This window comes from Urocitellus parryii, chromosome 6 (genome assembly GCF_045843805.1).
Source record: "Urocitellus parryii isolate mUroPar1 chromosome 6, mUroPar1.hap1, whole genome shotgun sequence".
Taxonomy (NCBI): domain Eukaryota; kingdom Metazoa; phylum Chordata; class Mammalia; order Rodentia; family Sciuridae; genus Urocitellus; species Urocitellus parryii.
Window position 1 is genome coordinate 151,180,879 of NC_135536.1, and position 13,288 is coordinate 151,194,166.

The 13,288-nt window shown below is 41.7% G+C and overlaps 1 protein-coding gene across 1 annotated transcript in view; it reads left to right on the plus strand.

Annotated features, from left to right (window-relative positions):
- The window catches only part of Acss1 (acyl-CoA synthetase short chain family member 1), a 60,965-nt gene extending 57,081 nt beyond the window's left edge, over positions 1-3,884 (plus strand). The window contains exons 13-14 of the mRNA XM_026393024.2: positions 475-593; positions 2,250-3,884. Of these exons, the coding sequence (XP_026248809.2) occupies positions 475-593; positions 2,250-2,429 (299 nt within the window). The 3' untranslated portion in view covers positions 2,430-3,884. The remainder of the gene's footprint in view (positions 1-474; positions 594-2,249) is intronic.
- The last annotated feature ends 9,404 nt before the right edge of the window (positions 3,885-13,288 follow it).

A 13,288-nucleotide genomic window follows, 5' to 3' on the forward strand; every position in this document is an offset into this window, starting at 1 on the left:
GCAGCCCCTGTCACATGTGGTATCGATTAGCACTCAAAATGTGGCTCATGCATTTGAGGAATGCGTTTATAATTTAATTTAATGTAAAATAAACAGCCACTGTGGCAAGGCTGCTGTATTATATTGGCTACATACTCATGAGGCTGGTGCCCACCAACCTTGTCTGTGTCCCTCAGCCCACATCACGGGTTCTCGCACAGCTGAGCCAACAGTAGCTAATTCACATGACAGTATATGTCGTGCCAAACTGTCAACCACATGAATGCCCTTCCAGGGTGCTTGTGATCAAGTAATCACTACCACTTTGCCATGCAACGGTCAGACATCTTTAGGGCTGCAAGGAAACCAGCTGCCATAGTGTCACCAACATAGGGTTTAAAGATCTTTTGGATTTATGGTCGGTTATACAAAACATTCTGCTTTGTGAGGTATCTTGTAGGGTCCAACACCCTCAAACCTTTGCTTTCCTTCCAGCTGCATTTGCTTTCATTGTGTTGAAAGAGGATGTGGGTGACGCGGACACGGTGGTGAGTGAACTCAAGTCTATGGTGGCCACCAAGATTGCCAAATACGCCGTGCCTGATCAGATTCTGGTGAGTGGACGGCACTGCTCATTTTAAGCCTACTTCCCCAAATGATCAAATAGTGATGCTTTTGTGAGTGTATTTCTTTTTTACAGTTAAAACTGACATTAGTAGTATTTTCCCTGGATGATAGATGAGAATGACAAGAGACAGGGAGGATCTGTAGCATCCAAAGCTAATGGCACTTATCTGTTTAGGAGAGTTCTGGGCAAGATTAGATGTTCTTGTACTTTGGCATTTGGAGGCTGGTTACAGGTGCAGTACTAGGTAGTAAAGAATACTAGAAATATTGTTTTATTTTCTGCAAAAAATAAAATAATATTTCTAGTATCTGGGTATCTGTGTTAGCTTTCCTTTTCTGTGACAAAATACCTGAGATAATCAACTTAGAAGGATGAAAGGTTTATTTTGGTTCACAGTTTCGGAGATTTCCATCCATGGTTGGTTGGGCCTGTAGTGGCATAGTACATCATGGGCAGGGAGCACATGGTGGGGCCAAGCTGCTCATGTCATGGCAACTGGGAAGCAGAGAGAGAGAGAGGGGGGGGCCAGGGTTCTGAAATCTCCTTCTAGGTCACATTACCAGTGACCTGAGTTCCTTCTACTGGGTCCCACCTCTTAAAGGTTCTACCCTCTCCCAATAGCACCACAGGCTTGGGGCTAAGTCTTCAACACATGGCCTTCAGGGGATGTTTGTGATCCAGACCAAAACAATATTGAATTTAGGGCCTTGTGCAGACTAGGCAAGTGTTCTACCACTGAGCCACACCCCAGCCAAATAAGAGATATTAGATAAAGAGACATGTGGAAAATACCAGAATTTTCCAGCCCTGTGTCGTTTTTCTGAACACATCTCCAGGTGCCAGTGAGGGAGATCACTCATCTGAAAGATCTAGGGGGCAGAACCAGGCCACCTTTTCATCCCTTTAGCTTTTCTCATTCCTTTCTTCATTAACTTTTTCCCTACTACGATTCCTGAGTTGCTGATTGTCCTCTGGAGCAGAAGGGGCCTAGCTTCATTTGGTATTATTCACAATACTGGCTTAGTGACTCGAGTTTTTAGGTGAAGTGAAATGTTTCCAAAGGCAGAATTGCTAAAGTTGTTAAAAGATGTCACATTTATGAAGCCCTGGGTTCACTCCCCAGCACCAAAGGGAGGTGGGGGAGATCCCAAACACGGCTCTTAATGTATTGGCATTTGCATTGGTGGACATAGCTGTTTGAAAATGCTAAATGTTAAAATTTTCAGACTTCAAGACAAAATTTTTTCTGTTAAACGATTCTCACCTCTTGTGTAAAACAGACCCACTCAGTCTCTGTCTGGGGATGGAGATAAGGTACCTGTGCTTGGATCTGCTGCTCCCTGGGGAGCCTCACATGGTATAGCTGTTAGGACAGAGGTGATTACTCAGCTGACCTGGACTGGTGTGGCCTTCAGCGAAGCTCCCCCATGGTTGATGCTGTCCTTTGGGTCAAGTCCAGCATTAGATCCAGGTTGTAGGAAGAGAAAGCCAGAGACTATGAACCCCATCCTTCTTGGATGTGGGCCCATATATCAGTGAGCCACTTCGAGTCCCCAGTGAGGAGTATCATTCCCCCAAGCAGAGTCCTGATCTCAGTATAGCCAGATAGACCCGATTCTGATGCTTCTGCTGTCCTTACCAGGTGGTAAAGCGTCTTCCTAAAACTCGATCTGGGAAAGTCATGCGGCGGCTCCTGAGGAAGATCATCACTGGTGGAACCCAGGACTTGGGGGACACCACCACTCTGGAGGACCCTAGTGTCATCACTGAGATTCTGAGCACCTTCCAGAAATACAAAGACAAGCAGGCTGCTGCCAAGTGAGAAGGCACACTTCTACCTGGACACTCGGACTAGGATCGGCACCTCAGCTCTACACGTTCTCCTCAAATGTCACCCTGAGGTGGCTAACTCCTGTCCGAGTACCAAGCCCACATGTACCGCCCAGAGTGTGAAGTGGGGCTGAAGACTCTTTCTTTCTTCTGGGGGAACCCCAGAGTTATATAACCCGTGAAGAGGTACTGTCAGAAGGGGGAAGCACTTGTTACACTTATCCTGGCTTTGGTTTCCAAGAATTAAAATCATTGTCATCCACATCTGTGTCCCTTTGAGACAGTACAGGGAGGTGAGAAGCCCAGTAGAGGAGCCAGCTCTCCGGACTTAAGAGCTGGAAACAATCATTGTTTTCTGCTGATGTTCTTAGATACAAAAGGCAGAAAATTTATTTTTTATACTTTTATATTTGGGGAGAATAATGTTCAAGCACTCAAGAGTACTGTGACGATTTCCTTATATACGCTCATTGTAACAGTTATGAAAATCTCCCTTTTTGCCTCCACTGGTGAGAAACATGGGGACAATCAGAGGATGCTCTTTTTGTTTTTTAGTGTCTTTGGAAATCTGATTCACATATTTGCATAGCTATCCTAAGAACTTGCCAGCTTGTAATTTGATGTCCATTTCCTGGTGTCTATTTCTCCAGCACTTGGTTTGTGTTATAAATAGAATTAACTCCTAAGCAATAGGGTGAACATGCTCACCTTTATTTCTGAAGCTACTCCTGTGGGCATTTTTCTCCAAGATATGATCTGGAAAGGTTTTCTTCCCCTCCAGATGCCTCTTGATAGGAGGTGAACATGCTCCAAATATGTACAGCCATTCAGAGAAGCCAGTGAAAACTCAGGTGACTTGTTATAGCACTAGTGCTGCCTGACTCTTTCTGCCCTTCTTTCTGTGGTTGCACCAATAACTACTGTGGTCCAATGATGAGACTTGGAGCTTCTAATCAAGTCTCTCTCTTTTTCAATGTGCCTTAAGTCCTCCGAACATTAACAAAATGATGTAAATCATGAGGCCACTGAGTGCTTATTTCATGGACAGTATACGAAACATGTGTGGGTCTGTTCACAGGTGCAGGTCATCAGGGAGCAGGGTCCTCAAGGGCAGGGAAAGGCTGTCCTATCTGCCCTATAGTGCCTTGTAGCTGTGTAGGTGTTCAGGGAGTGCTGGGGTACTGAACACCTTCTATGGACCCTTACTGTGCTAGCTTCTTAGTGATCAGGCGAGTATACTATGATCCCAGGATATGGCAGCGGCCATAGCACGCACACTTTGAATAATGGTGCTTCTTTTACCATTAGCAACAAAGAGCCACGCACTGGACTTGGTGAGCCATAGTTATGACACTGTTTATGAAATGGCTTATGTTTCTATGTTGCTGATATAAACTCTCAGGATGATCTGCAGAGGTGTTCAAATAAAGCTTTATTTTGTCCATTCTCTCATTATGGTGATGTTTTTGGTTAAGGCTAGTCTTTGTTGCTGAATGTACCCCTAGGGCCCTATTCACTCAAAAGATAACACTTAAAAATATATCTCAGCTGGGGTATAGCTCAGTGGTAGAATGCTTGCCTAGCATATGTGAAGCTCTGAGTTTGATCCCCAGGAGTGTAAAAACAAACGAACAGTCTGTTTTCTTATAGGGAGTAAATATACACTAACAGCTTACCTATCTTTGTTTTTGACAGATTTACTTGGCTTTGAATTACTGTGCTTTCCAACACACTAGCTGTTTGTGGCTATTTAGTTATAAATTAAATGAAATCTAATAAAAATCTAGTCCCTCAGTTATTGTAACCCTCATTTCAAATGTTTAGTAGCTGCAACATGTCCACGGGGACAACAGGGAGACAAACATTCCCATCACCACACAAAGGTATAGTGTGTGGTGCTGGTGTGGAGGGTAATAGAAGTGAGGAAGGAAGCAAGATCCTGGGTAGCCAGAAGGCGAACATGAGCAGGATAGCCCACATCTAGGGTAGCCCCACTCTAGGTGTGGCACGGGAGGATTTCTGTATCCTGCCGCAAATGCAGGAGCAGGATTTTTATCAGAACACAACTGAGCTATCTCCTGCAAAGCCTGGACACCTGCTGCCTCATAAGTCAGAGCTGGAGTGACTATTCCCAGGGGATGTTTTCTTGAGCCACTGAGTTTGGATGAGCACAGAGATGGGGTGCCGGGATGCTGGGAGGACGCCTGGGTGCCCATGTGAGGCAGACTCTGAATGCATGGAAGAGCAACTCACTGGGAAAAGACATGTTTTTGCACCTTTGGATCCTGTGGGAACTAATAGTAGGATTTGCTCTTGAGTTGTGTAGCCACACACCCTTCCCCCGGCAGGGCCTCATGTGGCTATTCTGATAGAGTGTCCCTGATTTTCTGTGGGGAGCCATCCTCACTCCACTCTCAGTGACCCCACTCTGACTGCAAGGATGGGTTTGTGATGATAATTTCTAGTATCATAGTCCCTGGCCTAAGTGACAGGTTCAGGCCTGGCCATGTGATACTATTGGGGCCACTGAGGAACATAAGGACACCATGGGTAAAGGGACTACTGCCCACTCCCTGATGGATAAGGCAGGATGTGGACACCAAAGATAGGGCCTATTGGAGAAAAGGCCACATGGGGAATGGAGCCTGCGGGATAAGCTCAGGCCCCATCAAAATGCTGGGACTCACCCTGCCCTCAGACTTCCCTTCTTGTTTTTGGTTTTCTGTCATCACTGAAATGTCCTGACAAGCACCAATATTTGTGACACTGAGATGCAGAGAGATTAGGCAGCTACAGTGATGGCAGAGATGGGGCACCTAAGAAGTGGAGAAACAGAAAGGAACATCAGACTGGGTTTCAAAGACTGTCAGTCTGAACAATAAGTGCCCCTCAGGCCAGCATGCTAGATGACTTTTGTAATGGCCACAAGCCAGGGAGGCAAATCACAGATTTAGGAAGGAGCAGTGTGTGCCTTCTAAGATAATTTCCACTTGAACTAGCTAAAGCAAAAGTTGCCGTGCTTAAAGGGAAATTCAGCTTTTTGGCATGACTGGTTCCTAAAGGAAGTATGTCCCTGTTAAATTTTAAATAAAATATAACAAACAATCATGGCTAACAGTTCAACATTTCATGATTTGACTGCCACATTTTATCTAAAGATAAATTATGAGATGACGTTAGGTGTGCATTCATCCCCGTTTCATGCACAGCATCTGATTTTATGGTAAAGAAAAGGTTCCATGAATTTCCCCTCATTTCCCCTGTTGGAAGGGGGAGATTTGGCTGTGGGACAAGTAGAGGTTAGCCTAAGGTGTGGGAGTTCTCTGAGAGCTGATCTGCTTGTGCTGCGTCACCCGCCCTCATAATACCCCACATCAGGAAAGTGACAGAAACTTTTAAATTTATTGAGCACAGTGTGCAAGGGAGGCCCTGTGATAGGTTGTGGAGCCCATGACCCTGTCTCACCCTTATGTTGCCTCTACCTCAGGTGGACATTCTTCTCCCCACTTCCTGCCAAGAGCTGGATTTGGATGTAGTATGTGTTATTCAGCTTTGCACTGCTGTGACCAAAATACCCTACAAGCACAACTTAGAGGAGGAAAGATTTATTTTGGTTCATGGTTTCGGAGGATTCAGTCCATTGTTGACTGGCTCCAAGGCAGAAACTACACGGTGGAGGACGTGGCAGAGAGAAGTGCTCCACTGTTTCGGGAAGTCATCTAGTGGATCAATCCACTGATCAAATGGATTAATCCACTGGTGAGGTCAGAGCCTCCACGATCCAATCAATCATTGCCTACGATCTCACCTCTGAAACTTGCTTGCTGCATTGGGGACCATGCTTTCAACACATAAGTGTTTGGGGGACATTCCAGATCCAAACCACAACATAGCACATCTGACCCCACAGCCTGTGCCCTTGATACCTGTTTTCAACATGTATGGCCCCTTCCTGGGGGCCTTTTGAAAGATACTGACATCTCTGTATTTTTTTTAAGGCATCTTAACTGTTGAACTCTATGAATTGGTTATCTTTTCTTCTTCTTCTTTTTTTTTTTTTTTCAGCACTGGAAATTGAACTCAAGGGCACTATACCACTGAGCTATATTCCCAACTCTTTTTTTGTTTGTTTGTCTTTTTGAGACAGGGTCTCACCAAGTTTGAGGCTAGACTAGAATTCATAATCCTCCTGCATCAACCTCCAGAGTTGCTGTGATTACAGGCATTTGCCATCATGCCAGACTGAAATGCTTATCTTGGATGGGGAAAGAAGAAGTTTAAATATAGATCAAGAGAGTACTTGCCTGAAGATGATTTGTTTTTTATTTGGTAGAAGGTGTGCCAAATTGAGATTTAATAATCTCTACTCTTATAGAATTTTTTCACTTCACTTTATTTGGGAATTCTGCTGTATAACAGGATTAAACCAAACAAACATAATTTCTGAGCTGTAAATACCAGTTGGGTTTTGTTGTTGTTGTCTTTTGCTTTTTTGTTTTTGGTGTCTGAGATTGAACACAGGGCCTCATGCATGATAAGCATGTGCTCTACTGCTGAGCTACAGCTCAGACCCCACCGGTTGGTTTATTTATTTATTATTATTATTTTTTGGCACTGGGGATTCAACCCAGGGTGCTCTAAAACTGAGTTACATCCCTAGGCCCTTTTCAGACAGGGTCTGGCTAAATTGCTGAGGCTGGCCTTGAACTTGCAATCCTCCTGCCTGAGTCTCTGGAATTTCTAGGATTACAGGCAAATGCCACCACGCCCAGTCACCACTTGTAACCATCCTATCAAAGTGAGGAAGAAATGAGTTTTTCTATGCTCCAAATGTTTGTTTTCCCTGCCCCCTGAACTTCGTTTGTTGAAACTCTAACCTCCCAAGTGATGGTATTAGGAGTTGAGCCTTTGCATGGGATTAGTGCCCTAATAGAGACACCAAAAAGCCTGCTTCCTCTGTTTTCTGCCATGTGAGAATATAAGACAACAGCCAGTTGTAAGCCAGGAAATAGGTTCTTACCAGATGTCAAATCTGCCAGTGCCTGGTTTTAAACTTCCAGCCTCTAGAACTGACAAATAAATCTTTTTTAAGTTACCCAGACTATGGTATTTTGTTATAGCTACCCAAAGCGAGACAACTTTCCTACTTCACAGTGTCCTGGGGAAAAAATGGGAGTGGAGGGTGGGTTCTAGACTATCCTGCCAGATATATACTGACAGAGTTCTGGAGATAAGCTGCCCCCCTAAAACTACAGATGAAGACACTGAAAAATGATGAGGCTACTTGCCCAATTGCTGACAGTTATCTTCTGGGGCTTGTGACAATGCTCCCTTGGTAACCACAGAAATAATTAACAGAGTTGCTCTGGGGTTTCTGGGCAAGGTTCCCTCTTACTCCAGCTTCCAAGATTCCTTTTCTGTCTTTACCTGTTATTTATGTAATACTCTTTGCTACTCCAAAGAAATTGCTGCAAAGCAGATGATGGGCATCCAGTCTCCCCCAGCTATCCTGTGGCAGGGTTTGGTCAAAAGGTACCCTGACCTTGCAGGAAGAAGTAAAGTTCTGGATTTGGTATTATGATCTTATTTCCTAGGGACTGAATAGAAAGATATCATTAAAATTACAAAACACCTGGGTGTTTTTTTCTTTGCTTTTTTTACTTATTTTTTTTTTTACTGGTACATTATAGTTGTACACAATGGTAGGATCTGTTGGTACATATTCATACAAGCACACAATATAACGATATAATTTGGCCAATATCATTCCCCAGTATTTTCCCTTTCCCTCTCCACCTCTCTTTCCTCTACTCTACATATCTCCTTTCAATGTTTATGAGATTCCTCCATGTTTCTTTTCCTTTTTTTAATATCTAGTGTCCACATATGAGAGAAAGCATACAATCATGTGGGTATTTTTTTTCCACTGGTGCTTAGCTCATTCACTTGATGACATGATGATCAGAGAACATACTGCTATGATTTTAGCCCTTCTGAAATTGGTTGAGGTTTGCTTCATGCTCAGCCTACCACCAATTTATTTCCTCTTGCCTTAGCATCCTGAGCAGCTGGGACTACAGTTGAGCATCACGTGTCCAATTTTCTGGATCCTGGGGTTACAACCTACTAGGCTGGAGCCTATAGGAGCAAGGCACCCAGGGACTTTCTTCTCAAAGACTTTCAAACAAGTTCACACTTTTACACCCCTTAGCCTAGGATGGGCAGGGTTCACACTTTTACACCCCTCAGCCTGGGAAAGGCATCTTTCCTATTTTCTTTGTATAAAGTATTTGGCTTCTTAATGGTGCTAATCTCTTCAGCAACCACATTCTTCTTGGCTCCATTTTTAACAGCACTCCTTTTCTGGTCAAATTTTCAAATTTACTCTGTTTTTGCTCCTGATCTCAATGTAAATCTGGTTAAATGCAGTCAGCAATACCCATGCTACTGCCTGAATACTGTGTTGCTTTGAAACTTCCTGTCAGATTAATTAGTCCATCACCTTTAAGCTGCCTCACACAAACCTCAGGGCATGGACAAAATGTAGACAGGTTCTTTGTCAGAATGTAAGGCAAATTGTCTCTAATCCAGTCCTAGTTTCCATATGAAAATAAGTATGGATCAACACCCCCAGCAGCACTTTGGGTGTTATAGCTGATGTGACAATTTTTGTTATTTAAACTCCTAAGAGAGTCCTAGTTTCCATCTGAAACCACAGCAGCAGAGTTTTTATTGTCTGTTTTCCTATCAGCATTCTGCTCTTTTGAACCCCCACCAGAATTGCCCATTAAGCTCTGCTTCTCATTCTGAGGCTTCTCTAGCCTGCATATCTAAACTTCTTGGTACCAATTTTCTGTTAGTCAGCTTTCTGTCACCATGACCAGATACCTAAGAAAATCAACTTTGAGGATGAATATTTATTTTGGTTCAGAGTTTCAAAATTTTCAACCCATGGTCACTTGGCTCCACTGATTCTGGGCCTATGTTGAGAAGGACATGGTGGAACAAAGTATTCACCTTATGGCAACAAGGAAGGAGAGAGAGAGAAATGTAGTGAGAGAAGGAGAGAGAAGAGGCTGGGGTTTCAATGAATGATTCAAGGTCATACCCCCTGTGACTTTCTTCCTCCAACTAGCCCTACCTCCTGAAGTTTCTACTACCTCCCAATAGTGCCACTAGTTGGGGACAAAGCCTTTAACATATGAGCCTTTGGGGAACAGTTTACATCCAAAGTACAATATATATCTTGTCTGATATTAGTATAGCCACATCTGCTTTCTTTTTGTTGGTGTTTGCATGGATTACTTTCCATCTATTTGATTTTGATATTTCTATATTCTTATATTTTTGATATGTCTCTTTTAAGAAGTATATAGTTGCACTTTTGTTTTTTAATGGTGCTAGGGATTGAATTCAGGGCTAATAATAATTGAATTCATGCAAATAATAAGTATTGATCAACACCCCCAGCATGCACTTTGGGTATTATAACTGATGTGACAATCTTTGTTATTTAAATGATATACTTAGTTCATTTACATTTAATATAATATATATTTGGGTTCAAATATACCATCTAACTCAGTGCTTTCTGTTTTGCCTATTCAGTTTTACATTTTTCCTTCCTTTGGAGTGATATTTATTATCATTATTTCCTGCCCTCTCTTGATTAGCTTGAAATTATAAATTCTGACTATTCTTTTAATCAATACCCTAGCTTATATGTTGCATCCTTGACATATTAAAACTCATATTAATTGGTAGCTTTACCCTCTTTCCAGTCAATGCAGATGTCTAAGAACATAACTCTCTCTGAATTTATAAACCATATATTTTAATTTCCCCTAGATTTAATTCTATAAGGCATAACTGTTTTATACATCATTGTTTTTCTACAGACTATATATTTAGATTCATCCATATATTTATCATTTTGGTCCATTTCTCTCCTTTCCATATATCTAAGTTTCCATCTGTTTCTTCCTGAAAGCACCCTTTATAGTTTCCTTTAATGCATCTCTGTTGGCCAAAAAAAAAAAAAAAAAAAATCATTTAGTTTATGTCTATCTGGGTGTAACTCTGGCCTGGAAATTATTTTCTGTCATTTCATTGATATCTATTCTCCCTTATTTGTTAAGAAGCCAGCTAATAAAATGATTATCATTTAAAGGTAATATGCCACTTTTGTCTGATCTTCATATTTCTCTTTGTCTTTTTCTCGGGTTTTATTTTTTTTTTTGTTGACTTGTTTTTATTTATCCTGCTTGGTATCTGGACTTCTTGGGCCTGTAGCTTGATGTCTATTTAATTCAGTTTTGAAAATATCTTAACCATTATCTCTTTGACTATTATTTTTGTCGATTCTTTCTTCTTTTTTGAGGCCCCTAAATTCCCATAAACTGGAACTTCTTACCTAGTGTTTTCTCTATCTCGCTGCCTTAGCCTGGATTGTCCTGAAAGCAGAACATAACATAAAGGCTTGAAGGCAGGTTATTTACTTAAGAATGTGATTCCAGGAACAAGTGTGAGGAAACTGGGGTGGGAGGCATGGGTGTTGGTTGTGGTGGTGAAAGAGGTATGGAAAAGGGAAGGAGGAAAAACCAATACAGGCAGGGTATTGAGCCAGTCACCATGGCTCAATCTTGCAGGACTCATGAAAGATTTTATCAAATGTGTCCCCCAAATTAACTCAACTCAGAACTAGATATTGGAAATGTGGCTTGCTCTGTCAACTTTTCCTTCTGGAATCTACAAATGTACCCAGGAAAAAAAAGTGACTCCAAACAATGGGTTCATGTTCCTGGATCCTGGTTCAGTAATTCCTCATCATTTTTGGGCTACAAAATGTCCTTAAGCAAATGTTTTAAATATGTTGCTCATCACTGTCAACATTGGGAGTGTGAATTATCTAATCAAAAAAGAGAAAACATTGGATAATGTTCCTAGAGTGCAAGATTCTGGATTTCAACGTACATTTAAACACAAGTGTTTCACATAAGTTATTGAGGACTTGGAAATGTCATACAGTATTTATTCTTCTCCAATATAACATGGATATCTCTACATCAGTATACTTAGACCCTTCCAATTCTTTTTAGTGACTGCATATGGCAATCATATATCTGAGCATTTATTTAACCATCATCAATGGACATTTAAGCTGATTCAAATTTGTTTACACTTTAAAAAATTATTGAAATGTACATTCATGCATAACTTTGCACCATGGGATAAAAATATATACTTGACTGTTAAGCTACAAATACATGTGTGGAAATAATTTAAGAATACAGACAGTACCTAGAATCTTAGGCAGTATAGGTGAGAAATGTAGCAAAGACCATTACAATGCAATGCAATAAAATAAAACCTAGTACAAGATTATCTTGGCCTTGAAGCTTAATAAGAGAATTACTAATAGAATGTATTATAAATCTGTTATCACCTGTAAAGATAGCTATTAGCCAATAATAAAATCTAATAGAATAATTTTCAAATCATAACTTTTCTAGTCATTTTTTTCTTTCTGGAACATTTTCCAAACTTCTGGTAGAGAGTTTTGCTTTCTTAACTTCAAGAATTAAGACACTAGTAAAAATGAATTCTATTTTCTCTCATAACTGGTTCTAAATCAGCTGAGGGCTAATAAACTGTTCAGCTAGCCCTGAACAGTTTCTCAGGTGTCTCCTGTAGTCAGGCAGTCTCTTAGATCCCCAATGCAGAGTGATGGTGGTTATTCTCCAGAGTCTCTGATCTTAGGGACACTTGACTCAGGTCCCTTACAGTGGGATGGTGCATATATTTCTCTATATACTATTTACTTTCCTTTTAAGCAGTGATGCTCACTTTGGCTTTAAAAGTGTCTGGGGGAACTTTTAAAACTCCCAGTGGCCAAGCCACACTGTGTGGGTTGCAGACTTTTCAGATGATTCCAAAGTACAGTCAAAGTTGAGCAAAATTCTCTTAAAGTTCAGCACTCTGGGGTCAAACAGTCAACCACAGCCACAGCTCACAATTGCTAGCTAGAATATTGGCCACTGCTACCTGGCATACTCATTTCCTTTTCCCTTTCCTGTAGTGCCTTGGAGTCCAGTAGCTGACACTGAGAAGGCTGCAGTCAGCCCTCTTTTTATAGGCTAAACACAATGATGGCCATCCTGGCACAGGGGACACCAGAGGAAGCCAACTAGAAAAGCAGAACTGGGGCATGGGGAATGGAAGGAGAAAGTGCTCTTTGATTTAGTGCTGTCTCTCCTGGGTCTGAATGTTAAATAAAGAGTAGGAAAAGAAACTATGTCCTTGGGTAAATGCAACAACTTAAAAATCAGTCAGTGAGTTTAGGAGGGCTTCCTTTTATGAGTCCCTTGTGCTCCAGACTTGTTCCCTATAAGGATTTGGGAGCTCAGCAACACTGTTAGAATGAAAGTGAGAGTGTTCAGAGCTTGCCTTGTGCTTGCAGTCACACACTGATAAACACTGCAAATGACTCCAACAAATGACATTTCATTCACAGTCCTTCCTCAGGTCTCACATGGGTTAACAGCCCTTAAGTCTTGGCATAAAAGCCCTCATGCCTGCTGCCTTGGTTTGAACATATCAAAGGGGGAATTATTTTGTCTTTACCTTTGCTGCTTTCTGGAGGGCAACGGGTGAGGAAACAGAAACCTCCCTGATTTCTACATGTGGGGTGTGAAGGTTAACCATTTTGCTCAGCTGTCTTACTTCCTGTTCTCCCTTTTTAAGAATATGGAGATAATTTAGGGATACTCCAAACTTCTTCCCTTACTTCCCAATTAGAGGCATGTGGTATCCTGTGGTATCATGTGGTATGGCCATGAGTGAGTCTCTAAG